General features: G+C 37.9%; 3 protein-coding genes and 1 long non-coding RNA gene across 6 annotated transcripts; 3 read left to right on the top strand and 1 right to left on the bottom strand.

The window, feature by feature from the left end:
- Positions 1-1,845: 1,845 nt before the first annotated feature.
- LOC145032571 (choline/ethanolaminephosphotransferase 1-like) lies at positions 1,846-5,387 on the top strand. Of its 2 annotated transcripts, XM_078981421.1 has the most exons (18): positions 1,846-2,093; positions 2,217-2,382; positions 2,573-2,582; positions 2,661-2,711; positions 2,909-2,986; positions 3,084-3,182; positions 3,267-3,367; positions 3,443-3,537; positions 3,616-3,684; positions 3,783-3,852; positions 3,963-4,026; positions 4,114-4,154; positions 4,255-4,339; positions 4,433-4,495; positions 4,577-4,635; positions 4,756-4,808; positions 4,991-5,063; positions 5,158-5,387. In XM_078981421.1, exons 2-18 carry the CDS (start codon positions 2,246-2,248, stop codon positions 5,177-5,179), a joined length of 1,170 nt encoding a protein of 389 aa, XP_078837547.1. In that variant the 5' UTR covers positions 1,846-2,093; positions 2,217-2,245; the 3' UTR covers positions 5,180-5,387. The 2 variants fall into 2 exon arrangements, with proteins under 2 accessions (XP_078837547.1, XP_078837546.1); XM_078981420.1 differs by lacking the exons at positions 1,846-2,093; positions 2,217-2,382 and having other exon boundaries at positions 2,498-2,582.
- A 1,799-nt stretch (positions 5,388-7,186) lies between these two features.
- On the top strand, positions 7,187-16,868 carry LOC145032570 (germin-like protein subfamily 3 member 2). 2 transcript variants are annotated; one of them, XM_078981419.1, is made up of 2 exons: positions 7,187-8,009; positions 16,736-16,868. In XM_078981419.1, the coding sequence occupies exon 1, from the start codon at positions 7,336-7,338 to the stop codon at positions 7,993-7,995; it is 660 nt and encodes a 219-aa protein (XP_078837545.1). In that variant the 5' UTR covers positions 7,187-7,335; the 3' UTR covers positions 7,996-8,009; positions 16,736-16,868. The 2 variants fall into 2 exon arrangements, with proteins under 2 accessions (XP_078837545.1, XP_078837544.1); XM_078981418.1 differs by lacking the exon at positions 16,736-16,868 and adding an exon at positions 10,719-10,839.
- A 4,677-nt stretch (positions 16,869-21,545) lies between these two features.
- LOC145029298 (uncharacterized) lies at positions 21,546-22,301 on the top strand. The gene is made up of 2 exons (XR_013676461.1): positions 21,546-21,804; positions 21,966-22,301. It is a non-coding gene; the product is annotated as an uncharacterized LOC145029298 (long non-coding RNA).
- Positions 22,302-23,603: 1,302 nt separating this feature from the next.
- TBL36 (TRICHOME BIREFRINGENCE-LIKE 36) lies at positions 23,604-25,345 on the bottom strand. The gene is made up of 5 exons (XM_078981417.1): positions 24,996-25,345; positions 24,733-24,904; positions 24,384-24,565; positions 24,150-24,308; positions 23,604-24,079 (listed from the first exon to the last, which is right to left on the bottom strand). The coding sequence occupies exons 1-5, from the start codon at positions 25,316-25,318 to the stop codon at positions 23,797-23,799; spliced, it is 1,119 nt and encodes a 372-aa protein (XP_078837543.1). The 5' UTR covers positions 25,319-25,345; the 3' UTR covers positions 23,604-23,796.
- Positions 25,346-26,882: the final 1,537 nt, after the last annotated feature.

Below are 26,882 nucleotides of genomic sequence, written 5' to 3'. Positions count from 1 at the left end.
TTCTTCAGTGTCTTTCTTATTATCTACTCCATAATCGTCGGACTCCACTCATGCATGCTCTCATTCACCTCCCAGTGGTTCATCATCACTCTCTTCATATAAAACGTTAAGAAACTCATTTATGCATCTTGAAACTGGATTTCTTCTGAAAAAATCACCAAGTTAAACGTCGATGGTGTCCGAATTAAATACTTCATCCATCAAAAAAATATTTGGAGGAACAGAGGCTTTGCTTTGGATGAATCCACATATTGTCGAGAGTAAAGGAAATGAGAATAAATGGATTTTCTTTAAAGGAGAACCCTAAACATATGAAGTTAACTTACAATCACGATTAAGATGCCACATAAGTATTTGTAACCGGTTAAATGAGGGTTACCAAATGAATGAGTAAATTGTTAGGGTTTATTCGATTTATTGGGCTTTTTAATTAAAAAAAAGTTTTTTTTTTTTAATTTTCCCAAAATATTGAGATTTTTATTGTAGAAATCCACATTATATATATATATATATATATATATATATATATATATATATATATATATATATATATATATATATATATATATATATATAGAGGAGTAGGATCAAATGAGAACACCAAAAAGGTTGAGAACGCGAGAACAAAGTATATTCATTTGTAATTCCATTTATTCATTTGTGGAGAAATGATAAATTTTTACGACTTTAATTTCAATTGAAGAGAAAAAGTATATTCATGTTGATTGTGCGTAAAAAATTATCATTTCTCCACAAATGAATACATGAAATCACAATTGAATATACCTGTTCTCGCGTTCTCAACCTTTTAGTTGTTCTCATTTGATCCTTTCCCTATATATATATATATATATATATATATATATATATATATATATATATGTATGTATGTATGTATGTATGTATGTATGTATGTATATTAAAACTTCAAGAAAAACAAAGAGAATGATACATGAACAACTAAAAACCTTCTCTAATTATTGAGCTTCAAATGCTTAACATACAAAACAATTCGCAAAATCACAAAGTTGACGTTTTCTTAAATTTGATGAGGGTCTTGGTGTATCTATAAATGACATCTTTATTTCTAACACACTTAGATTGCATGGGGTCAAACCTACTATAAATCTATATCGACAATCGACAGTTAATACGAAAAGAAAGAACGCCGTTATGGCGAGTCTTTTTTTCTTCTCAACACCTAACTACAAGTTCCGATATATCCACAATGGTGGAGTAGCCTTCTCTTCCTTACTCTCAACCACAACTTCCAATGGCTAAACTCTCAAAAACTTAGTTTGAAATTGTGATATTTGCTAAACCACAATAACCATTTTTCTGAAATTTAGCTTTAATTACATATTCTTAAAAGAAAATAAAATTTTCTCCCATTTTATCATCCTATCTTTTTTAATAATGAACATGGGCTTTAATTTTAACACTTTATCGGAACCTCGATGCTCTTAAAAAAATCAAACGTTGAAAATTGAAATGAGCCCTGATCTGTGGCAAATGACAACCCATGATCCGCTGGAGTCATGGGAATCCGAACCCAATAAAAAAAAATCTACATTTCGGAATATTTTACTCGCTTTTTAACTTCTAGGGCGGGAGATAACTCGCAAAATCGAATCATTCTCATATGCCAAACTAGCGCTTGCATTTCACAAATCGAATCCATTCCTCTTGGTGCGCTCAATCTCACATCCACTTTTCTATTTCACTTTCTCTAAATTTTCCATGTAAATTCCTCCTTTTGCATTTCCCTTTCGCTTTATTGCAATCTTTTGGAGCTATATCTTGCTGTGCACATACAAAGATCGTTGTTTCCACTCCGGGGTTTCAATCCTTAAACCCTGTTTTATAAATCAGATCCTATTTTTGCATCTCTTTCGTTGATGTAAACCGTGAATTAAATTTCTTGATACTTGCACGGTTTTAGAAGTTGGAACAATTTAGTTTTACACTTGATTGTAGTTTTCTAGAGAATCACGATCGAGGAACAAACTTCGTAGGGGAACTAGGGCTAAAGGGTAGATTTGAAAAAAAAAAGTTGAGTAATATGCATGTTGGTGGAGATTAGCAGTTTAACGGTGGTTATTTTTATGGCAAAGAGTTGTTGATGTTTACCTCAAAAATCATGCTATTATTATTGTATTGCTTTTTGTTCTCTGATTTGAATTTTGTCAAGTAACAGTGTTTTTCATAAACTGCAGGCTGTAAAAGCTAGATATCGATATACACAATGGGTTACATAGGTGGTCATGGCATCAATGCACTGCATAGATACAAGTACAGTGGAGTTGATCACTCTTATCTCGCAAAATATGTCTTGCAACCTTTCTGGACTCGATTTGTTACCTTCTTCCCTCTTTGGATGCCGTAAGTAACACTGTATCACTCAACTTTTATTTGTTTTTTTTTTTTTTCCTACAATAAAAAATTGTTGATGGATGATTATATGATTACATTTGTTAGTTTCATTGGAGACGAACGCCTGGTTCGTGTATGCATTTCTGATACAAACTCATTGTTTTTTGTTTTCTTGCATGTTGTGTTGTGGACACCTCAGGCCTAATATGGTAAACATGCCTTTTCAATCACAATGTAAAGAATTCGCCCTTCATTTCCTTCACTAAAACTTCTGTTTCTCGTTTCAGATTACACTCATGGGATTCATGTTCTTGCTCATATCTGCAGTGCTTGGTTATGTGAGTGAATGAGTTTTGATCATTTTTTACTACATGACATCTTACCTACTCTTCATTTCGTATTCTCATGTTCATTATGGCTATATTGGCATATTTACAAGGCTATATCTATACATGAGTGATAGTTGTCAGTCGTATTGACATAAAAAATTTCTTCATGTTTTGGCCTAAAATGTATGTCACATTTACTTAAACAGATATACTCACCACATTTGGACTCTGCTCCACCAAGATGGGTTCATTTTGCCCATGGACTACTTCTCTTCTTGTATCAGGTTTCTTTTACATATATTAACCTCAGAATCAGTTCTTATAAACTTTTGGTATAAATGTTCATTGATTTACTTCCAATCTTCTCAATCTTTATACCAGACGTTTGATGCTGTTGATGGAAAACAAGCTAGAAGGACAAGTTCTTCCAGCCCATTAGGAGAACTTTTTGATCATGGATGTGATGCACTTGCATGTGCTGTATGCTCTCTTTAATCCTCAATTCTTCTACTCCTTTCTTAAACGATCTTTTTCAATTCATAATTTCTTGATTTTGTAATTCAGCTAGAGGCTTTGGCTTTTGGAAGCACTGCAATGTGTGGAAGAAATACATTTTGGTTTTGGGTGATTTCAGCTGTTCCATTTTATGGTGCCACATGGGAACAGTAAGTAGTCCTCTTTTCCATTTTATATCATTTTTTTAAGAGACTGCTGACATGTCATGCTGATCCATGTTCCAGCTATTTCACCAACACCTTAATCCTTCCAGCAGTAAATGGGCCTACAGAGGGTCTCATGCTTATATATATGGCACATTTCTTTACAGCTATAGTTGGTATGCAATGTAACATTTTTCTTTTTATCCAATTTATTTGCTTAAACAATCGAATCATTAGATATATCATAATTTCAGGTGCACAGTGGTGGGCTCAGAGTTTTGGAGAGTCCATTCCCCTCTTAAGTTGGGTTCCATATTTAAATGGTAAAATAATTTTTGATCTTTAAACTTTAAAGTAAGTAACATCATAGATTATAAATTCTGCTGCCTTTTTAATTTGATCATTTTATTGTATTATACAGGAATCCCTACCTATGGAGCTGTTTTGCTTTTTATGGTTGTTTTTGCTGTTATACCCACTGTCACATTCAAGTAACTTAATCTCTTCATTTAATCATAGAAGTTTTTATAATAGTTTATTTTTTATCTCTAAAGTTCAGAAAATGTCCTAATTTTGATATTACTTGCTCTATGTTTTACAGTGTTCAGAATGTTTATAAGGTTGTGGAGTCTAGAAAAGGAAGCATGATAAATGCCTTGGCTATGGTATTCATTTGCTTTTGTTCATTCTATTATTTTTGTTAATTTTTATTAAGAGGCTTATTTTTTAATTTTTAATTTTTTTTATGCCAGCTTGTCCCATTCTTTGTGCTATTGGTAGTAGTTATTCTCTGGTATACACCTCCTCTTTATATCTTACTTTTTTTTTTTCTTTAAAGTCTCGGGTTTGGGTTATTTATATTATTATTATTATTATTAATTTAATGTTTTCAGGGATTGTATGTCTCCATCTAATTTAATTGACAACTACCCACATATGGTGGTGATGGGAACTGGACTAGCTTTTGGATTCCTTGTGGTGATTATTACTAAATGGAACTCATTTTTCTTTTAATCAAATTCTGATTTCTGAATAAAAATAAGAAAATTTTATTTGTATTTTTGTTGGCAGGGAAGGATGATATTGGCTCACTTGTGTGATGAACCCAAGGGATTGAAAACCAGCATGTGCATGGTAAATTCTTTTTAATTTCTGTATATAATTTCAACAAATAAGCTGAAATTTAATAACTTGATTTATGTTGTTAATTTACAGTCCTTGCTTTATCTCCCACTTGGAATTGCAAATACAATCACTGCAGGGTTAAATGATGGGTATGTACTATGTAGTCATTTGGCTCAAAGTAAAACTCATATATTTTTTTCTTGAAAAATCAAGAACCCCATCACTTTTTATTTGTACTAATTATTGATGATTTTTTTTATTTGTGGCAGAATTCCATTGGTTGATGAGAAATGGGTTCTTCTTGGTTTCTGTGTATACACAGGTATGGTGGTTATCTTCATCATTTGAACCCTTTGAAGTAATTCTGTAATGATTTTACAGGAATGGAAAATTTTATACATATTGTGGAAAAATAAATGCAAAAAAACCATTGTCTTGTTTCATCATATTATATTTTTAATATTATACAACCACTTGATTTTGTTTTTGGGTGATCTTTTGCAGCTGCACTGTATCTGCACTTTGCCACGTCAGTTATTCATGAAATAACAACAGCTCTTGGAATTTACTGTTTTAGGTAACAAAACCTACATTTTTTTTTTTTTTACTTTTATCCATTTTAATTGTTGACTTTTTGACGCTAATCATATGGATATGGCTAAAATTATCAGAATCACAAAGAAAGAGGCTTGAGACATGTTCATGAAACTCACACGTGGGAATGGTGCCTTGAAGATCCTTGTGTCTTTGTTTGTAACCATAACATATCATGCCCTATCTTACAAATGTAGTGTAGCATTTAGATGCAGACTTTTTACTCCTTTTTTACTTTATCATAATGCGGTTTATTTGTTTTTCTTTTTAGAAATTTTAATTATAATTAGCTTATAGGGTTTCTTTATGTGTTTTTTAATATCATATTTCTCTTCTCATCTCATCTCATCTCTTGGAATATTGTTCCTTAATTTGGATTCTGTGTTCTCTAAAGTTTATTGAACCCAAACTGAAAACTGGAAACAGTTAAAAAACCAGAACATGATAAAATCTCGAAGAATTGATTTATAAAGATTATGAAATTGATGTGATGGTCTTTATTAGTAAACGATCAGCGAGTCTTTCCAACCATAATTTCCTTTTCATGGTTTGTATTAATTGGTAAAAGTACATCATATGTATTAAATGTAGGATGATATATATTATTCTACTATAAAACGAGATAACACAATACGCATGGACCTTAATTTCCATGTTATTCAAATGATCACATTGTCATGTGATATTATATTATAATGAAAGGTTAATTGCACAAAATGTACGATGTGCTAAAGAATATTTTTTACTATATTTTACAACAAAAGAATATTTTTTACTATATATTTTTTTATGAATTTATATAGATTTGTTAAACACATACTTCACCTAATTAGTTTTTAACATATTTATGTATGTTTTTTTTAAAAAAACTTCATAAAATATATTAATTACTAAACTATAACCAAACTAATCATTCATATATTATTAATTCAATTAAATGTTATTTTATTAAACTGACATTTGTTAATGAAAAATGTTACATAAGTTCCAAACATTAAGTTAAGTTTTTATATTTATGACTAATTAATATCAATTTAATATATAACGTAAATTTAAATTAACTTTTATAATTATAATTAATTAATATCAATTTAATATCCAATTAAAATTAAATAACAATAAAAGAGATTAAAAATGACACAATTTTTGCACCATTTTATCAAATTGAGTGTTATGCTATTTATTTACACCAAAATAACGTGATAAATGGTATCAAGAGTTGATGGAGTTGGCCAAATGACTTATAACCTATTGGTATCAAGAGTTGATGAAAATATGTCTTTGGTCAAGGGTTCAAGTCATTTTCATTTTTATTTAATTTTGTAATCCACGTTTTACTGAACATATTATTAATAATTAATAAACTTGATGCTAACTTATAAATGATCTATGATCAAAATAAAAGATTTACAATCTATTGTGTGTCTGGTTTAAAATTTTGTTTTGATCAAAAAGCTCAAAATACTACAATAACAACCATATCTAAACACTTTATTTGAACTACATGTTATCCGCCTACATGAATCTTTCCCCAATTTAATAATTATTCAGAATAATTATTAGAAATGTTAATATACCACCATGTCGGTTTCCAAATATTTTTGTCCGACATATCTTTAATTATTTTATTGAGAAGATAGTTTCACCGATAAAGAGGGTAAAAATGTTTATCTAAAATAATAAAATGATAATATATCAACTTCACATGGTACGTATAATTGTATATAATATCTTCAAAATAAGTAATGACATGTTTCTTTTAGCTTTGTATGATACTTTATTAAATTGTAGTCACTTGGAGAGTTGGAAGCAAATGAATCAATGTCATGATGCATATGGACAGCATTATCACCACATCACTTCACTTCCCTTCTAATACAAGTTCCCCTCTGCATCTTCCACTTTTCACTTTTACGCCATATTCCACACACAAAAAGCCATAACCACCACCCATCCCCCATCATGCATATACAATTTACAACAGTACACACACAAAATACATGTAGAACCTATACTTAAATAAAACAAAAACATAATACAAAGTCACAAAAGATCTTAATATATACATGTAAAAAAAAAAAAAAAAATCATCCTTCGGAAGTGTCAGTCAATACCTAATACCTTTTAAAGAAAGGTGCGATGGTGTATTATTGAAGTTCACTTTCTTAAACCCTCATACGACTGATCAAAACCCACCAATGCAAATTACCCTATAAATTTTCACTCTTTGATCCAACATTATACCCCATGTCCCCATGGCTATAACCATGTTCCCTAAAATCACACTTTTCATCGCTACTTTCGTCTTCCATTCCACCATCAAACAACCATCGTTGGTTTTTGGCTCAGACCCCGATCCACTTCAAGACTACTGTTTGCCCTCGCCTCACACCCACCTCTGCAAAAACTCCTCATCCGTCACCGTTGACGACTTCGTCTTCTCCGGCATAAAACATCCCGGAAACTTCACCAACAAATTCTCCGGGGTGCCTGTCTCCTCCACCGTGTTCCCGGCGCTCAACACGCTCGGAATGTCGCTTGTCAGAGCTGACTTTCAGGTCGGTGGGATTAACGCCCCCCACTATCATCCTCGAGCCACGGAGGTGGCGTATGTGCTTGAAGGGAAGCTTTATTCGGGATTCGTCGACACAGGGAACAAAGTGTTTGCGAAGGTGATTGAGAAAGGAGAGGTGATGGTTTTCCCTAGGGGAGTGTTGCATTTTCAGATGAACGTTGGGGATTCGCCGGCCACCGTTCTTGGGAGCTTTGACAGCCAGAATCCAGGGTCGGTGAAGCTTCCGATAGCCTTGTTTGGATCCGATATTGACTCAGAGTTGTTGGAGAAGGCGTTTGGATTGAAGAGTAAAGAGATCTCCAAGCTGAAGAAGAGATTTGGGATTAAAAAAGAAGAGTAGGTATAAGCCATAAGGTATGAGTTTGAGCAATGTTTCTTATTCTTTAATTACATTTTTTTCTTTAATATTTGAATAAATAGAATGGATATTTATTGATGTAAGTTTAAGGAATGATAATTTTGTTAGAATGTTTCATAATATAGATTCTTGATTAAAATGTTTAATATCTTGAGACAAGTTCAAGCTCACTGGATTCCAAATGACTACGAATTAACGATTTTCCACGCCTGTAAACGTGTTACGGAGTTAGAAAGATGGATCAAGGATGATTTGGTACACAATACAAATAATTGATTAGATATGATAATTACCGAAAACAATTACAGATTGTATTTTTTATCTGTCGAATTATATTAAAAATAGTAAAAAGTTAGAATAAAAAAAAAATCAATTGCATAAAGATAAACCAAAATTGGATATTTTAACAAATAAATTTTGTTAGACTTTTAGTTTTCATTTCCTATGAACAAATCAACTAAACGAGTGTGGTGTACCTTCTCTCCAATTAGTTATGAATTTAAATCAAAGGAAACCAATTTTCTTTGTCATTTTAAAAAAATTAATACCAAGATTAATTTTGTCTACATTTTTATCCATATATAAAATAGTCAAAGTGTTCAACATTTCTTGTGAGATCAAAACTTAAGTAATTCTTATTTCAACTTTGAAAAACTTCTCTCTATAGACGCTACAATGTTAAGAATGGTTAATAAAATTTTATATGCAATGAAATTCTAACGATTATGACTTAGGAATTGAGATGACATAATAATATTGTAACACCCAAGTCTTAAAAAGCCATGAAAGGAAAGAAAAACCCTAATTTAAGGGCCGACTCGGCGAGTCCAAGGAGGGACTCGGCGAGTCCGAGCGGGATCCGGGTCTAGTGTAAGCGACCGACTCGGCGAGTCGGCCAAGGTGACTCGGCGAGTCTGGTCTGTGCGTGGAAAACCCTAAATTCGGGACTTGGGGCCTATATAAATGTCTAAATCTTCTTCCTAGGGTTCCTTACTGCCTCTTTAGCCCCAAATATCAAACCCTAGCCGTCACATCTCCTAGTTGAGCCTTGGAAGGTGCATTAAAGCTTGGAAAAGGAAGGAGGAACTTGGAGGAACAAGAAGGAGCTATAAATCTGGGATTGTGAGATCATTCTGAGCACTTGGAGGTAATAAATTAGTTCCTGGACCCTTTTGCACCTAGATCTATGTGTGGTTGTTGGGGCTTTTTAGCCATAATGTTATTATTTTGAGTTAGAAGCCGGATCTGGAGTTGCCACTTCAGATCCAAGTGTGTTATGACCTGGAGAAGCATAAAGTATCATCCATTAAGTCAATTTTGAAACCCCTTGGCCTTACACTCTAGTTTATGGCATATTTTGCCTAGATCTCCTTCTCTACACGTAAAGTTTGCAACTTTACGTGTGGAATAGGCTTGGGAAGGGTGGATCTATAGTTTGGAGTCCATGCATGACTCAAAAATCCTCTGCATGTAAGGAGAACTGAAGGGACTCGGTGAGTCCTTTGAGTGGACTCGGCGAGTAGCATGAAGTTGTGGAGAAACTCGACGAGTGGGATAAACAACTCGTCGAGTCGTATGAAGATTGCCTTGGACTCGGCGAGTCTGTTCTTGGACTCGGCGAGTCAGGTCGCGAAACCCCCAAACCCTTCGAGTTGTGACTCGAATCAGTGAGTCGGGTGGAGACTCAGTGAGTTGGACAGGTCTGGACTCAGAAATCGGTAGACTCGGCGAGTCGAGTCAGGAATGGAAGGAATCTGAATATTATGAACTCGGCGAGTCAGTAGGGTGACTCGGCGAGTAGGGTTGACCTGGAAGGTTGACTTTGACCAGGACTTTGACTTTGGACCAGGGTGGACTTGGTTGTCTTTCGGGGGTCAGTTAGACTCAGTGTTGCATTGATATTGGTAGTTCGGGGAGCAAGGGGAGCAGGAGTTCCGTGAGTTGTTGGGCAGCAGCTAGTGAGATCAACTGCAAGTTCAGCCAGTGCAGGTGAGTTTCCCTTTTGAGTGAATGGGTCTAAGGCCACAATGCCGGCCCATGTAGTTATGAGTAGAAGACCCGGGGGTTAGCCCTAGGCACAGTATGCTAGTATTGTTCTCAGGGCGAGGTCCTGTAATAGCGGGCGGGTGCCCAAGGAATTGTTTATATGATAGTTTATACTTGCTGTCTGTGTGATACATGTATGTGCCTGGTAGGGAGGTGAGTGTGGGCGAGGTCCCGTATCTCACCAGTAGCAGAGTGTGGATGGGGTTCCATATCTCATTATTAGCAGAATAGGGGCGAGGCTCGAACTAGAACAAGCGTGGGAGTGGGCTAGGCCCGTACCTCACTACCATTAGTAGCGTGGACGGGGTTCCATGACTCATCAGTAGCAGGATATGGGCGAGGCCTAGGATAGGCGAGGCCTTAGGGCAGAACCAGTTGTATGTGTTAGTTATGAAATGTTTATGTGTTATTAATTGTTGGCGGGCGAGGCCCTGTGACAGGCGGGGCCTAAGTAAAACAGATCTGTATCCGAGCGGGGCTCGAAGCCAGGCGGGGCCTGGAGCGGCGGGGCCGTTGTAGCGGGCGAGGCCCGAGGTAGAGGGGCGAGGCCCAAGATAGGGGGCGTGGCCCAGTATGTGTAGTATGTGGTTATGCATGGTATGTGGTAGGGTGGGGAACTCACTAAGCTTCGTGCTTACGGTTTTCAGTTTTGGTTTCAGGTACTTCCGGTAGCGGAGGGAAGAGCTCGGGGTGATCGCATGGCACACACCATAGATTAGACAGCCTGGGAATGTTTACTCTGATAATGAACATGTATTTTGAAAACTTATACTCATGTTATGTTTTGGAATGATGACTTTACTTTAAGTAATGATTTATTAAAAGAAATTTTTGGTCTTAAATTTTGGGATGTTACAAGTTGGTATCAGAGCCTTGGTTTGAGGGATTCGGGCATACTCTCGGGTGTGCCTGAACTCAAACTGAGGGGTCGGACAAAAAGTTTTCAAAAGCGAAAAGATAGTTTTGTAAAGAGAGTTTTGAGAAAGAAAATGGTTTTATAAAAAAAAAAAATCAGAAAGAAAAGAACTTTGAAAAGAGAAGAGGGGTGTGGTGCATGTAATCAACCGAGCTCAAATAAGTACCCCAAAATACCCATACAAGTTTATGTTTTGATTATCAGTTAATAGAACAGCATGCTAGATTAGGACTAAGGATCTAGGGAGGATGCCTTATGTGCCTGTTATATGTGCTTTTGATCTGCATGATAGTGCTGAATAGTTAGTAGTAGGATAGCCTGATTAGGTTATGCCTGAGTTTATGAGTTGTGTTGTATGCTAGTTCAGATTCTTGCTATGTGGATATGACTGCTTGCGTATGTTATGGTTAGACTTTCCCCTTGTCTGAATGCTGCTTGCTTTGTGCATTGTGGGATTCTAAGTGATGGGAGTTAGCCATTAGGTGGATACATCACGTCACATGTGATCAGGGTTGAATAATCTCAGAGTGTTGGATTTGGTCCTATTGCGCAGCTCTTGTTTGAGTCCAACCGTTGTAGGAACGAGTCTTTTACTTGAAGGATTATCTGAGCCTCGTCACATGTGATGGTATCCAGGTGATGGCTAATTGGCATTGCGAGGAGGCCTTCAGCAGCTGAGGACTGGTTTGAGTTGAGTCAAAGGTTTCCCTAGGGTAAGCCTAGGATGAGGTAGTGCTGGGAGCAATAGAAGTAGAAAAGGGACCTGGTGGAGTCAAAGCAGTTCCTGAGGAAAGTATGGATAGATGTGGAAGGTAGTATGGGCCCGTACTACTGAAAGCAGAGGATCCGTACTCGATTCGGGAAGGGCTGAGACAAGACCGGGAACCTGGTAGTGAGTATGCTTGGTCTCGTAGCAGTGAGGAGTATTCTGATAGTGGTTATGCTGTATGTTTTAGTATGGTGACACTGCCAGAGGGACCAGCGGGCGGACCAGGCGCTGGAGAGGGATTAGGCTCGGGATTAGGGGCCGAGCAGCTCGAGGAGCGGATGAGAGAGTTGATATCAGCGGAGGTTACGCGCAGTATTTTAGCTCAGACTCCTGTGATCTTTGGCACGGTCAAGGAGGGTATATTAGAGATTTTGGATGAGAGGCTGGGAGCCTTCCGTACTAAGATGATGGCTTTGTTGGGAGCGCGTACCTTGACGTTTCGGGAGTTCAGGGCTTGCAGGGCACCAGATTATCATGGGGCTAGGGACCCCATCGCTAGCAGCAGATGGTTGGCTGATGTTGCCAACGCATTCCGTACGAGCCGGTGTCCTGAGGAGGACAAGGTCAGACTCGCTTCCTGTCTTCTGAAGGACAGAGCGAGGGATTGGTGGGAGGAGATTGGTCACGCTTTGGGTGATGATGCCGCGTTGGACGCGATGACTTGGAGTGATTTCTCAGCGAGGTTTAGAGCGGAGTTTTCGCCGATTATTGAGGTGCAGCAGTTGGCCCGGGAGTTTCAGGATTTGACGCAGACTACGGAGACTGTGGCGGAGATCACCGCCAAGTTCAGGGAGAGAGCCCTTCTTGTTCCGCAGTATGTCGCGGACGAGGAGATGAAGAAGGCACGATATCACGAGATGCTGAGGGATGACATCAGGGAGTTCGTGAGCAGGTCCGGATGTAAGACTCTGGAGGATATGATTTCTCGGGCCAGGGAGAGGGAAATTGATTTGGAGCAGATCCGGAAGAGGAATCTGGATGAGGTTCAGGTAGCCGCGAGTTCGGGCAAAAGGCCCAAGGGACCAGAGTCGAGGTCGAGGGATTATCAGGACCGCAGTCGATGCGGAAGGTGTGGCAGGACGCACGGGGGTGCGTGCAGGAGCGGTAGTGGTGGTGAGTCTAGCTGTTTCAGGTGCGGTCGGACTGGTCATTATAGCAGAGATTGTACTGCTACCATCACTCAGGGATCAGACTTGATGTGTTTTCACTGCAATCAGCGGGGCCACAAGAAGGCCCAGTGCCCCAGTTTGCTTTCAGCAGGACGGGTGATGGCACCTGCCCCTGCAACTTTGAGGATCACAGACAGCCGTCAGGGCCGTGCAGAGGCGCCTGCAGTTGGGGGTAGGGCTTTCCAGATGGCTACTTTTGAGATGCGAGCAGCGCCGGACGTTGCAGGTATGCGACTTCCGTTTTCAGTTCTTTTATTTTGTGCATGATTATATTGTTATGGTTTTGCATCATTATCTGTGCGAGTATTTTATTTTTGAGCGGGTTGATTTCGATCGAGTTATATGCCATTTGCATACCTTAGATATTTGGGTTAGAAGTTAAGGGGTGCGTTGTATCGAAGAAGGTTACTTTGAGCGCAGTATCTGTAGCATGCCTTAGAGAGACTCGGTGTGTCTTGCTAGTTCGGAGTCATATAAGTTTTAGAATGGACCGGTTAGATCCTCAGCTATGGTAAGCTTGGGATTCCTCAGCGGATTGATTATGGTAGCAAGGATTGGGATTTCTCTTCACTAAGCATCGAGGCGTGAGCAGGATCAAAGTGGGGGAGAATCCTCCGAGTGTATAGGGAAAGGGCATGCAAATCCAGATCGGGTATATGATTTCTGAGAAGTTCGGGGTTGGGAGTTTGAGAACTTCCCATCAGTGCGTGCGTGTAAAGGGTAATGGTGGGTATGTGGTCCGGATTCAGGTTAAAGGGCCGCATGTAGAACTCGTGTAAGTCGGAATGGGGATCTTGAGGTCAAATTGCAGGAGATGGTTTCGTGCTAGCAGTCAGTGGCGGAAGTATTATCAGGCTATGGGTAAGCCGTAGCATTCCTTAGTCGCTTCGTTAGCGGAGTTGGGGCGAGGCCCTTATTTCCTAGTGATCAGATGTGGATCAGGATGGGTAGTGGTTGAGAATGATAGGGAGTTGCCTGTATAGCCCTAGCGAGGTGAGACCTTGGGAGAGGCCGCTCCAGGATATAGTTGGGTGAGACCCGTGGGCGAGGCCCGTATGAGATTACCAGTGTAGATGAGACCTAGGAGCAGGGTTGCTCAGTAGTATGGTCGAGTGAGACCCCGTGGGCGAGGCCCGTGAGTGTTTAGCAGCACAGGTGGGACATAGTAGGGACCTTAGTGTCAAGTTAGGGGATCAGGGGATCCCAGGTTTGTAGTGTTTGAGTGGCAGAATTGTTTGAGCAGTTGAAGGTAGTCGAGGTTTCTTTGGAAGACGCTGAGAGCGACTAGTGATGGTGTTGGGAGTAGCTACCGGTGGGAGCCGGTAATCCAGATATTGATAGGTTGGTAGGGACCAGAGTGGTCTCAGTTCATCGGGAAGGCAAATGAGGAATGACAGAAGTATCCAGTCTGTAGTAGTGCGGGAAAGCGGGTTATGGTGGAACTCAGTTAGTCGAGTCAAGGAGTGCTCGACACCAAGTTATGACAAGAGAGGAGTGTCAGTGGTTACTGGCGGTGATGACCCGTATTGGATTTAGCGGGAATATTGGATCAGTGAAGATAGGATCTTCACAGTGACAGAGGAAATAGTTGTTTGTGGAGCATCGCCTTGGGAAGGAAAGGGAATCGCGAGAGGGGAAAAAAAGGGGGGGTGAACCCCTAGGGGTTCAGTGCAGTACTCGAAGAGTACCAGAGGGATTGACGGCTGAGTAAGTTGTATCTCCAGTATGTTCAGGGTTAGGGTTAACCCGAGATGATTAACCGCAAGGAGTGTTGCTAGTCAGAATGGTCGGGTGGAAGACCAGCGCAGGTAGGCAGCTGGTGTTGAAATAATTGGTGGGGTTTTGGAGGCAGATCGTAGGCGGTGGAGTATAGTAAACTTCGAGGATGAAGTTTAGTTTAAGTGGGGGAGAGTTGTAACACCCAAGTCTTAAAAAGCCGGCGAGTCTAAGGAGGGACTCGGCGAGTCCGAGCGGGATCCGGGTCTAGTGTAAGCGACCGACTCGGCGAGTCGGCCAAGGTGACTCGGCGAGTCTGGTCTGTGCGTGGAAAACCCTAAATTCGGGACTTGGGGCCTATATAAATGTCTAAATCTTCTTCCTAGGGTTCCTTACTGCCTCTTTAGCCCCAGATATCAAACCCTAGCCGTCACATCTCCTAGTTGAGCCTTGGAAGGTGCATTAAAGCTTGGAAAAGGAAGGAGGAACTTGGAGGAACAAGAAGAAGCTATAAATCTGGGATTGTGAGATCATTCTGAGCACTTGGAGGTAATAAATTAGTTCCTGGACCCTTTTGCACCTAGATCTATGTGTGGTTGTTGGGGCTCTTTAGCCATAATGTTATTATTTTGAGTTAGAAGCCGGATCTGGAGTTGCCACTTCAGATCCAAGTGTGTTATGGCCTGGAGAAGCATAAAGTATCATCCATTAAGTCAATTTTGAAGCCCCTTGGCCTTACACTCTAGTTTATGGCATATTTTGCCTAGATCTCCTTCTCTACACGTAAAGTTTGCAACTTTACGTGTGGAATAGGCTTGGGAAGGGTGGATCTATAGTTTGGAGTCCATGCATGACTCAAAAATCCTCTGCATGTAAGGAGAACTGAAGGGACTCGGCGAGTCCTTTGAGTGGACTCGACGAGTAGCATGAAGTTGTGGAGAAACTCGACGAGTGGGATGAACAACTCGTCGAGTCGTATGAAGATTTCCTTGGACTCGGCGAGTCAGGTCGCGAAACCCCCAAACCCTTCGAGTTGTGACTCGAATCAGTGAGTCAGGTGGAGACTCAGCGAGTTGGACAGGTCTGGACTCAGAAATCGGTAGACTCGGCGAGTCATGGACTGACTCGGCGAGTCGAGTCAGGAATGGAAGGAATCTGAATATTATGAACTCGGCGAGTCAGTAGGGTGACTCGGCGAGTAGGGTTGACCTGGAAGGTTGACTTTGACCAGGACTTTGACTTTGGACCAGGGTGGACTTGGTTGTCTTTCGGGGGTCAGTTAGACTCAGTGTTGCATTGATATTGGTAGTTCGGGGAGCAAGGGGAGCAGGAGTTCCGTGAGTTGTTGGGCAGCAGCTAGTGAGATCAACTGCAAGTTCAGCCAGTGCAGGTGAGTTTCCCTTTTGAGTGAATGGGTCTAAGGCCACAATGCTGGCCCATGTAGTTATGAGTAGAAGACCCGGGGGTTAGCCCTAGGCACAGTATGCTAGTATTATTCTCAGGGCGAGGTCCTGTAATAGCGGGCGGGTGCCCAAGGAATTGTTTATATGATAGTTTATACTTGCTGTCTGTGTGATACATGTATGTGCCTGGTAGGGAGGTGAGTGTGGGCGAGGTCCCGTATCTCACCAGTAGCAGAGTGTGGATGGGGTTCCATATCTCATTATTAGCAGAATAGGGGCGAGGCCCGAACTAGAACAGGCGTGGGAGTGGGCTAGGCCCGTACCTCACTACCATTAGTAGCGTGGACGGGGTTCCATGACTCATCAGTAGCAGGATATGGGCGAGGCCTAGGATAGGCGAGGCCTTAGGACAGAACCAGTTGTATGTGTTAGTTATGAAATGTTTATGTGTTATTAATTGTTGGCGGGCGAGGCCCTGTGACAGGCGGGGCCTAAGTAAAACAGATCTGTATCCGAGCGGGGCTCGAAGCCAGGCGGGGCCTGGAGCGGCGGGGCCGTTGTAGCGGGCGAGGCCCGAGGTAGAGGGGCGAGGCCCAAGATAGGGGGCGTGGCCCAGTATGTGTAGTATGTGGTTATGCATGGTATGTGGTAGGGTGGGGAACTCACTAAGCTTCGTGCTTACGGTTTTCAGTTTTGGTTTCAGGTACTTCCGGTAGCGGAGGGAAGATCTCGGGGTGATCGCATGGCACACACCATAGATTAGACAGCCTGGGAATGTTTACTCTGATAATGAACATGTATTTTGAAAACTTATACTCATGTTATGTTTTGGAATGATGACTTTACTTTAAGTAATGATTTATTAAAAGAAATTTTTGGTCTTAAATTTTGGGATGTTACAAATATGCTTCATTATAGTGTTGCTTGATTGCTTCATAGGTCGTCAGTTTACAATTTATCTATTCGATTTCTCCCATCTGGTTGCATGTACATTATTTATGAACGACAATAATTATATGTATGTTATTGTTTACTTAGGAATTGAGATGACATAATAATCTGATTCATTATAGTGATGCTTGATTGCTTCATAGATCGTCAATTTACAATTTGTCGATTCGATTTCTCCTATTTGGTTGCAACTACATTCTTTATGAATGACAATTATGTATGTTATTGTTTCTTCCTAAAATTTGGATCTTTGAATTTGGTTCTTCTCACATTTGTAATTATTTTTTCTTAAAAATAGACTATAAATTATATACTAATGTTACCCAGTCTATAAAACTTTTGGGTCCTAGATGGTCACTCCTATCGTCCATTGTCTGAACCGGGCCTACCGGGCCTGCTCGCAAGCTATACAAGGATGACCTACTATTTCTAGATATTTGAACAAATCACACATAACACAAAGGGCAAACCAACACCTCTACTAACCAAAATAATTCTAGCACTAGACATATTTAATCTTATTCTCAAAGCTAAAATAATAATTTTTGTTGGAGAACATCGATTCCACCTAGTAAGAAAAACATCATTCGACAAATTCACCCGTGTTGTTACGTAGAACCGACTATATATATATATATATATATATATATATATATATATATATATATATATATATATATATATATATATCGCATGGCACAGACCATAAATTAGACAGCCTGAGAATGTTTACTCTGATAATGAACATGTATTTTGAAAACTTATACTCATGTTATGTTTTGGAATGATGACTTTACTTTAAGTAATGATTTATTAAAAGAAATTTTTGGTCTTAAATTTTGGGATGTTACAAATATGCTTCATTATAGTGTTGCTTGATTGCTTCATAGGTCGTCAGTTTACAATTTATCTATTCGATTTCTCCCATCTGGTTGCATGTACATTATTTATGAACGACAATAATTATATGTATGTTATTGTTTACTTAGGAATTGAGATGACATAATAATCTGATTCATTATAGTGATGCTTGATTGCTTCATAGATCGTCAATTTACAATTTGTCGATTCGATTTCTCCTATTTGGTTGCAACTACATTCTTTATGAATGACAATTATGTATGTTATTGTTTCTTCCTAAAATTTGGATCTTTGAATTTGGTTCTTCTCACATTTGTAATTATTTTTTCTTAAAAATAGACTATAAATTATATACTAATGTTACCCAGTCTATAAAACTTTTGGGTCCTAGATGGTCACTCCTATCGTCCATTGTCTGAACCGGGCCTACCGGGCCTGCTCGCAAGCTATACAAGGATGACCTACTATTTCTAGATATTTGAACAAATCACACATAACACAAAGGGCAAACCAACACCTCTACTAACCAAAATAATTCTAGCACTAGACATATTTAATCTTATTCTCAAAGCTAAAATAATAATTTTTGTTGGAGAACATCGATTCCACCTAGTAAGAAAAACATCATTCGACAAATTCACCCGTGTTGTTACGTAGAACCGACTATATATATATATATATATATATATATATATATATATATATATATATATATAACAAACTATATAGATTATCCTTTTTAGCTATAGCTCATCTGTAATCAGTTTCTTGCTAAAATTATTTTAATATATATTGAACCATTACAAAAAGCTTTGAATTGTATGGTTCCTAATAGGGTATATGTAACGATCGAAAATTCACAAGTAAAAATTTTATTTTTAAAGATCAATCCAAACATCACATGTCTCGAAGTCATCCAAAATACAAACTATCACAAAATATCAGAGTAAAAGAGATCATATATGTGGAAATCATGACGGTGAGGATGTTATGTCATCACGTCGGACCATTCCTTTTGTACCGGAAGTGTCCGAAACCAAAAACATATCTGTAAGCACAAAGCTTAGTAAGTTTTTCCAAAATACCACACATTCATACACATAAATATAACAACTCTTGGCTATGTCAGGTTCGTAACAACCCCATGGAATAACAAATGGTTGTATCGGGTATGTATCAACCCCCGAGTCCGTATCAACCCCGAGTCCATAATGACTTTGAGCCCAGATTAACTGCATGCATACATCATACGATCACATCAGTGATAGTCACATAAATGTATACATTCTACATATACAAAACAGTGGGCCGACCTTGGTGCCTTCGACCCACTAATGTGGTAAGAAGACTCACCTCTAACTGAAGATAAATGAATCGTACACTCGAGTTGCTGCTATCACGACTCATCATACTAATTATAAACCACTAATAACGCTAATTAATAGTCGGGATTAATCCATAAACGAAGGTCTAATTCATCATTTATCTATCTAAGGGAAAAATACCATTTGCCATTCTCATTCATGACTAAACTAGACAAGACCCAAAACCCCTAATGGCCCAAGGCTAAAAAATGGCCTAAGTGGGTTTCCTGGTAGTAGACTCTGCATACTACCTATTACACCCTGCGTAAAACTCTTGATGCGGAAGGATTACGGGGCAATGACCCAGTATACGCAACGTACTCAAGGTTACGCCCGACGTACTCTTCAGAAGTCTAGACCTTCTATTAAGGTCTTGATGCTTCAAGACTTAACGTCCAAACTTCAGATCTAACTCCCATAAACGTCTGAAATCATAAAGTTGTAACCTTTATGCCTTTGCATGGCAAAAGGAAGCTTAATCCCCAAACCCTAACATCTACATCACCAAAAATTACATAACTCGTGCATGGATGAGAGGAAAGGTCCAAACTTGCATTTTTATGACACTATATACCCTAAAACGTTCGAAAGGACAGCTCAAAAGCTATGGAGTATTCCATACTCATAAAAATCAAGGTTTTGGGACAAAAAGAATATAAATCTAAGCTTAAACAAGATCCATCAGAGCAATCATCAAGATATGAACTTTATACCTCCTGAAGATGCACAAAGATGAGAAGAATCTGGATCCAAAGGCTTGAGAGCAATACCACAACTCCAAATGTCTTCCTTCACCGCCAAGAACACCAAAAAGTCACTCTAAAGCTTCAAAACTCACATACAAGGGTTAGGGTTTCAAGATCGAGGCTACAGGCAAGAAAGGGTTTAAGGCCATAAAGTTCTTTAAATAGGGTCCAAACCCTAAAAGTTAGGGTTTGCCCTTTGCATGAGTACGCCTAGCGTAGCGAGGGAATCCACGTCCAACTTTAAGGACCTACGCCGATGTACCCATCTCGTTCACCCAACGTAGGGACCAATTTTGCAATCTTTAAAGGAATCAATGCTAAAATGAAAATACTTGGAACACTGGCGTTATAGTATAGCCTAGCCTATAACTATGTATATCCTTCTTACCTTGAACCAAGTATATATTGAACTAGGTATATACCAAACCATGCATATACCAAACCAGGTACATACCAGACCAAGCATATACCGCGCCATAGGAGATAATGAACAAAGTACGAGGATACGTCACAACAATATCATAGTACATGGGAACTCACAGAAAACAACCTCTGCAAGGATGTTTGACTGATGGGTTTTCAAACCAACAAAGAACAACTGTTAAACGGCTAACAAGTACACACGAGTGTACCTTTGGGGGTACGACCATTAATGTGATAAGATGGCAGATTTGCTCGGTATAGGAAGAGGTTACGACCTCTTAATGTTGGTTATAATAAACAACGAAGAGCATTCTCCAAGGTACGCGCCTTCTACTAGTTCACAATTGATTTTACCCTAAATACTTACACTCACTTGTGATTCGATATATCAATGTTATCATTATAAAACCTTTTTTGACTTTGTCATCGAAGCGTTAGCCTGGGATCCCTTTCGGTTAATCGGATTACAAGTTTGTTTGTTGTCTCTAGGTTATCCATATTACTAAGGAAGCAACTACCCTTATAGACGATGGAAGGCGAACTCGGGGATACATCAGTTCCCATGCACACTTATTTATTTTGTTGCCGACTAAAAAGACCCAACTAAATTCATCAAACCTGAAAATTAGGCATCTTTGGCTCTTCCTCTTGCCTTGCGACACCAATTCCAATACCAAACATTTCCACCACAATGTTCTTTAACACAACATTTTTTAGCCCTCACGACAGGACCTTATCAGTTGAGGAGTGAAATTCCACACATGAGGTCCAATGTTCAAACATTGGCACACGCAAAATATCGTTGGTGTTTCACAATTGACCTCTCATGTGGGTCTTGGAGCAGATGAACGTTGACCGCTTAGACGTACAATTTACCATTTATTTAATACACCAATTTTTGTCTCTTTTCGAAAAATAATCTATTAAACCGATTCACCGAAGAATTATTTTGAATCCAAACATCGTTCTAAAAACGAGCCATCACCTATTCATTTTTAAGAGTAGAAAAGAGAATACATGAAAGTTGATTGGTAGAACCAACTTTTTAAAGCACATTGTATTAGAGTTAAGACCTAATCCACCGTCACCATCATTTTAGTCTTTAGACGTATAATATATACAAAGAGAATCCAAGATAAATTTTAACAAAATAGATCGACGACCAATAGAAAACATTTTTTTTTTCTTATAGTTATACTTAGATAATTTATTCTCGAATCTAATGACAGTCATCTTCCACCCTTAAATGTCTGGCATACAGGGGCTGAACCAGTTAAGAGCCAGGGGTAGCCTGTGCTACCCCTTAAACTCATTCGAGAAATGTAATTTTCTTTTTATCTTGCATCGGTGCTACCGGTAGATGATTCAAGTTGATACTCTTTGTTGCCAAAGAAGATGAAGAATCAGACTAAAAATATTCATAACATGTATGCTTTTCTTGAGAATTAATATCAGAATTCCAATTTGATTGTCTTTTCTAAGATCTAGGCTCAATTTCGTCTTTTGGAATCATCGTAACTTGAATTCTAATTCTAATTGCTTGAATGCTAAGCTGGTGTTTCACCTACGTTTCTTGAATTGCACACAGTACACTTTAGAGTTTAAGCTCTGGTCTTTTGGATGTTACACAACTAATCTCACATAAACCAACCAACAAATTCTTAGTGGCCCACCAACCGTTCGATGAAATTCCTGTGAGAAGATGAAGGGATTGGAGTACACAATCATGATTCATGAGCCATGCATCATTCATAGGGATCTTAATTGCAGTAACATCTTCATCAATGAAAACATCCTACAGGTAGATACAGGTAAACATTGCACCTATTTCATTCTACACATAATGTTTAATCATAAAACTTAGATGCTTTCTATATGAGTTTTATTGTCTCCCAAGGTCTTATGATACCCTTTTTGCATCAAAGCTTCAAATAAGCCTTGCCTTGTGAACCATATGCTATAAAAACCATTTTACCCTTCATGTTACCAAGCCAAGAACTTCTGGTATGGACATTATTAACCATGAAGCTACATTGCTTGTATAAACAATAGCATGAACTTTTGGTATTGACATTATTAACCATGAATGTACATTGCTTGCATAACCCGGAGCATAAAATTTTGGTATTGACATTATTAACCATAAAGCTACATTGCTTGTATAACCAGTAGCCATGATTACCAAATCAAATTATTCCATTTTTCCAAAACCAGGTTTATTCTAGCTGAGTGTAAGAGGCCTATCTTTAGATCTTCCTACCCCTAATATTTTTTTTTAGTTCCGCTACTGATGGCATATTTGATCCAACCGCAAGTCCCCGAAGTCAGAAAAAGCAAGAAAACCCGAATAATATTGAATATATATTCTCATACCATTCCTCAAAAAATAAGACATCATATGCATAATATAAGTGAAAGACTATAATACCTTTCTCTCCCACTTTAGCACCACGATATAATTCAGCCACAACCGAGTCTTCAATAGTCATGTATAATCCTTCCATTACCAGGATGAACAACAAAGGAGATAATTGGTATGTCGCCTCAGATTGAATTCAAAATACCATTTATTAAAGTTGACGAACAGACGGCTGCAAAGATGGAATTTATTAATAGTGGGACAAACGAGAATGCTAGAAAAATTACAATAAAAAAAGAAAAGTTAAAACAGTTCAATGTTAATGGTTTTAATTTCGTAAAGCGTTTTATATTAAAACATAGATTGTAAGTGTAATAACTAATAAGTAATAAGTAATAACTAATAACATAACTTTATAATACATTACTTGTATATGATGCTAAAAAACTGAAAAATATTGAGAGTGGTAGACTGGTAGCACAACTAAAAATTATCCATTCTGACCCTTAAACAACCATTCGATGCATGCATTTTGTGTATCTGATCCACTTTTTTTTCCTAATCACGAAACACACCTGTTACATTTATAAAAAATATAACATTTTTTTTAAAAATATTAGTTTGTCTTTCAAAACCTGTTTTTTATTTTCTTTTGATAGATTTTCGATCTTAATTTGTTTTTTACCTATCAATAATAATTATCTAATATTAGTAACTAAATTTGATTTCCTACCAAAAAAAGTATTTTCTTCTCGTTAAAGATACATTTGACCAGTCAATCAGTCATACAGTTTTGTAGTAATTAAGCCATACATCAGTTGAAGATACGACTTGTGTTATATGGTATACCTACAAATACATCTACAGTTTACACACATTAGAATATTTTTTTCAAAAGTAGTACACAAATCAAGTACATAGGAATTCAGAACCCAAGAGCTTAAGACTAAATAAACAAACCAACCCAACTAATTAACTACCAACAGGATAAAGTTACATTGCAATAAAACCATCATACTACATAATCTTGATTAACTTAATTAATCTAATGAATTAGTTCTCAAAGCATAGCATTTAACATCTCATTCCATATATCAGGAACCCCAGGCAAGCACCAGTGGCTACAATCAGCCGAACCATGGTCCGACCCACCAGATTGTGCAAAATAAACCGATGGGTGTCCATCTCTTCTTAGAGCCGACATCCCGGTTATATCCTCCAAATAAACCGGAAATCTCATTCTTTTAATCACACCTTTAAGCACCATCACCTCTTCTGGTACATGAGGGTGACTAGCATACCCCAATGGCTCCCTTTGCTTGTAGCACTTCCATCCATTGTCCCTGTACGTACAACTTTCAATGTGTAAGGTACAACTTCTTATGCGCATAGTACAACTACCTGTGTACTTACCTGTTATGGCGAGGTGACATGGTCCGGAATATGACCCGGGATTGACGTGGGTCGAGGTTCAAATCGACCCATTTTGCCCATGTTCGAAGCCCTCTTTGGTATGCAACCATTCGGTTCATGTTTCGGGCTACGTGGTTCCCGTCCATCAGTAGGTCCCACCTGAAAATGTCGATCGGATCAAGGGGTTGTACTGTACAAATATTTAATGCATTGACTTCTTGTTTCTTTTCTTACGATGTCCACTTGTCGGAGTGGGTCCACCAGTGTGCCGAATCAAAGACCAACACGTCAGCAGCTCTCCAATACTTGGCATTCTCTTCTATTAAATCCAAATGTAAAGTCCTCTTGTTTCCAAGCCCTTTCTTCAATTCAACCAAAAGTGGTGCCCAACAAAATTCAATTGAAGTCTCAAAATCCTGTACAAGCAAACAAACTTCATTTTCTTAAATATATTTAAAATTCTTTTATCGAAATATCATTTAACATCTGAAAACATGGTCTTACCAAACATTAAAACAAAGCATTACTACAAAAAAAATAAAAAATAATAATAATAATAAAAATAAAAAAAATATGGTCTCACCAAGGCGTGGAAGGCCATGGTAGGGCCCGCATAGGTGACCGTTTTGCGATCAGTTGGCACAACAGATTCAACTAAGCAAACAAGAGACTCCCATTGGTTTCTCATTATGGAATCACCTACCAGCATTATTCTTTTCCTTCTCATTTTTCCAAGAAACTCCAATGCATCAAATCTGAAATGATGGATTCAATCACTTTAACTATAATGTATAAATTTAGAGCAATTTTTAACAACAGAAGTTAAAATACACATTATATACATACCTAGGAATGTTGCAACCATGAGGTTTCCATCTCCATTTCTCATAATCAGAATCTGGCCTCCCGTTTTTTTGACAAGTAACTTTGGAACTAAGATACGGGCAAGTGGATGCATCATAAAGCGGATATGTCTGATCATACACCCATTTTCCAGATACAAAATCGCATTTTCTTAGTGAATCATGGCGACTTTGGACCATGTTGATCTCTTCATCGTTGTTGTCATCCAGCCATGATAACTCCTGAATCTCGAGTTGTGATGAATTAAAGAGGCCGAGGAGTAATGAGAAGGTAAGGAACGACAAAAGCATGGAGGAAGAAGCCATGAAGGTTAAAAGCCAGGGAACAAATGGAATGGTGGTGATTGTATATAGAATAGAGTGGCAACAGAATATTTGCAGGTGGGGACACTTTGTAATAAGTAATGTTCAATTTAGGCATGACATGCGGTGGTGAATTGGACTCACAGTTTTACCATAAATTGGTACATTTTTTTTTCACTGGTTAATTATTCTTTTGATTTTTTAAGAATTATTTAGATATTAAGAGAAAAGACCGTCACATTTGAAAAATGAAAAAAATAATAATAATGAAAATTAAAGCTTGTGATCAAATGGAAAAATTTCATCTAGTTTTTATAATAATTTGTTATTTATGTGTTAAAGTTAAAAAAAAAAAAACACTTATATAATATGACCATAATGAATTATTAACGAGTGAAAATTGATTTATCAGGGTAGTTACTTTTTTGTTTTGTACGCTCATGTATCATTTTTTTTGTATACATCTAGGTCGACTTTTTGGAAATATTTACATATGATCAATAATAACCGGCTGTAGCAAGTTACAACCGATCATAATAATCATATATAAACACTTCCAATAAGTTCGTTATCTAGAATTGTACAAAAAAAAAAAAAAATACATAGATATGACAAAACTAAAAGATAATGAAGAAATTATTCTTTTGGTTTTTTAAAAATTATTTAGGTATTATGAGAAAAGACTGTTACGTTTGAAAAATGAAAAATAAAAAATATGAAAACTAAACCTTGTGATCTAAAGGAGAAATTTCATTTCGTTTTTATAATAATTCGTTATTTATGTGTTAAAAAAACTTATATAATATGTCATATGCCGTGACGTTAATGGAGTTAGAGTTCTTTATTGGAAATTGATTTATTACAATAATTATTTTTTGTTTTGTTTGTATTTGAGTTTTTTTTATACATTTACATAATAGACTTTTTAGAAGTGTTTAAATATGACCATAATGATCGGCTGTAGCAAGTTACAACCGATCACAGTGGCCATATATTGTTAGAAATTTAGGGTAATAAAAAACTTGGAAATTCTGAGAATCATGTGTAAACTTTCAAATTAAAGTATTTGGGTGGTACTCCCAACCTTTAATCGAATAAGATTCAGAAGAATTTTAAGAACAGAGAATATGAAGTTATGATTTTCGTGATTGTTGTTATACCAGGAAAATGATGACCATAATGATTAAGTACTTCATTTGTCTGAAAACTGTTAATGCAACTTTCTTTGTCTAAAAACTACTCCAACTGTCAAAACTAGTTTATAACAGTTACTAAAACCGGATCATTAATAAGGGTCAAAATGAAGTCAAAAAAATGAGTTCATTTACAGAAAATTTAGATTTCTAAGGCATTTTTTTGGACCCCGCCAGGGGCTACTGCCCCTTGGACCTCGCTCCCAAGGGCGTTGCCCCCGACCCCCGTTTGTTTAGGGGCAAAAGCCCCTAAATGACAGTCTACTTTGAATCTTAAATGAACTTAAACAAGTGTGCACTCCGCACCTTCCTTACTTGTTTAATATTCATCAATATTGATTTTTGGTCAACAAGTCAATCCATTACGTGCTTGC

The sequence above is a fragment of the Lactuca saligna genome, chromosome 2 (genome assembly GCF_052625555.1).
Source record: "Lactuca saligna cultivar CGN05327 chromosome 2, ASM5262555v1, whole genome shotgun sequence".
Taxonomy (NCBI): Eukaryota; Viridiplantae; Streptophyta; class Magnoliopsida; order Asterales; family Asteraceae; genus Lactuca; species Lactuca saligna.
Note: the sequence above shows the minus strand (reverse complement) of the source record. Positions and strands in the feature narration are given on the sequence as shown.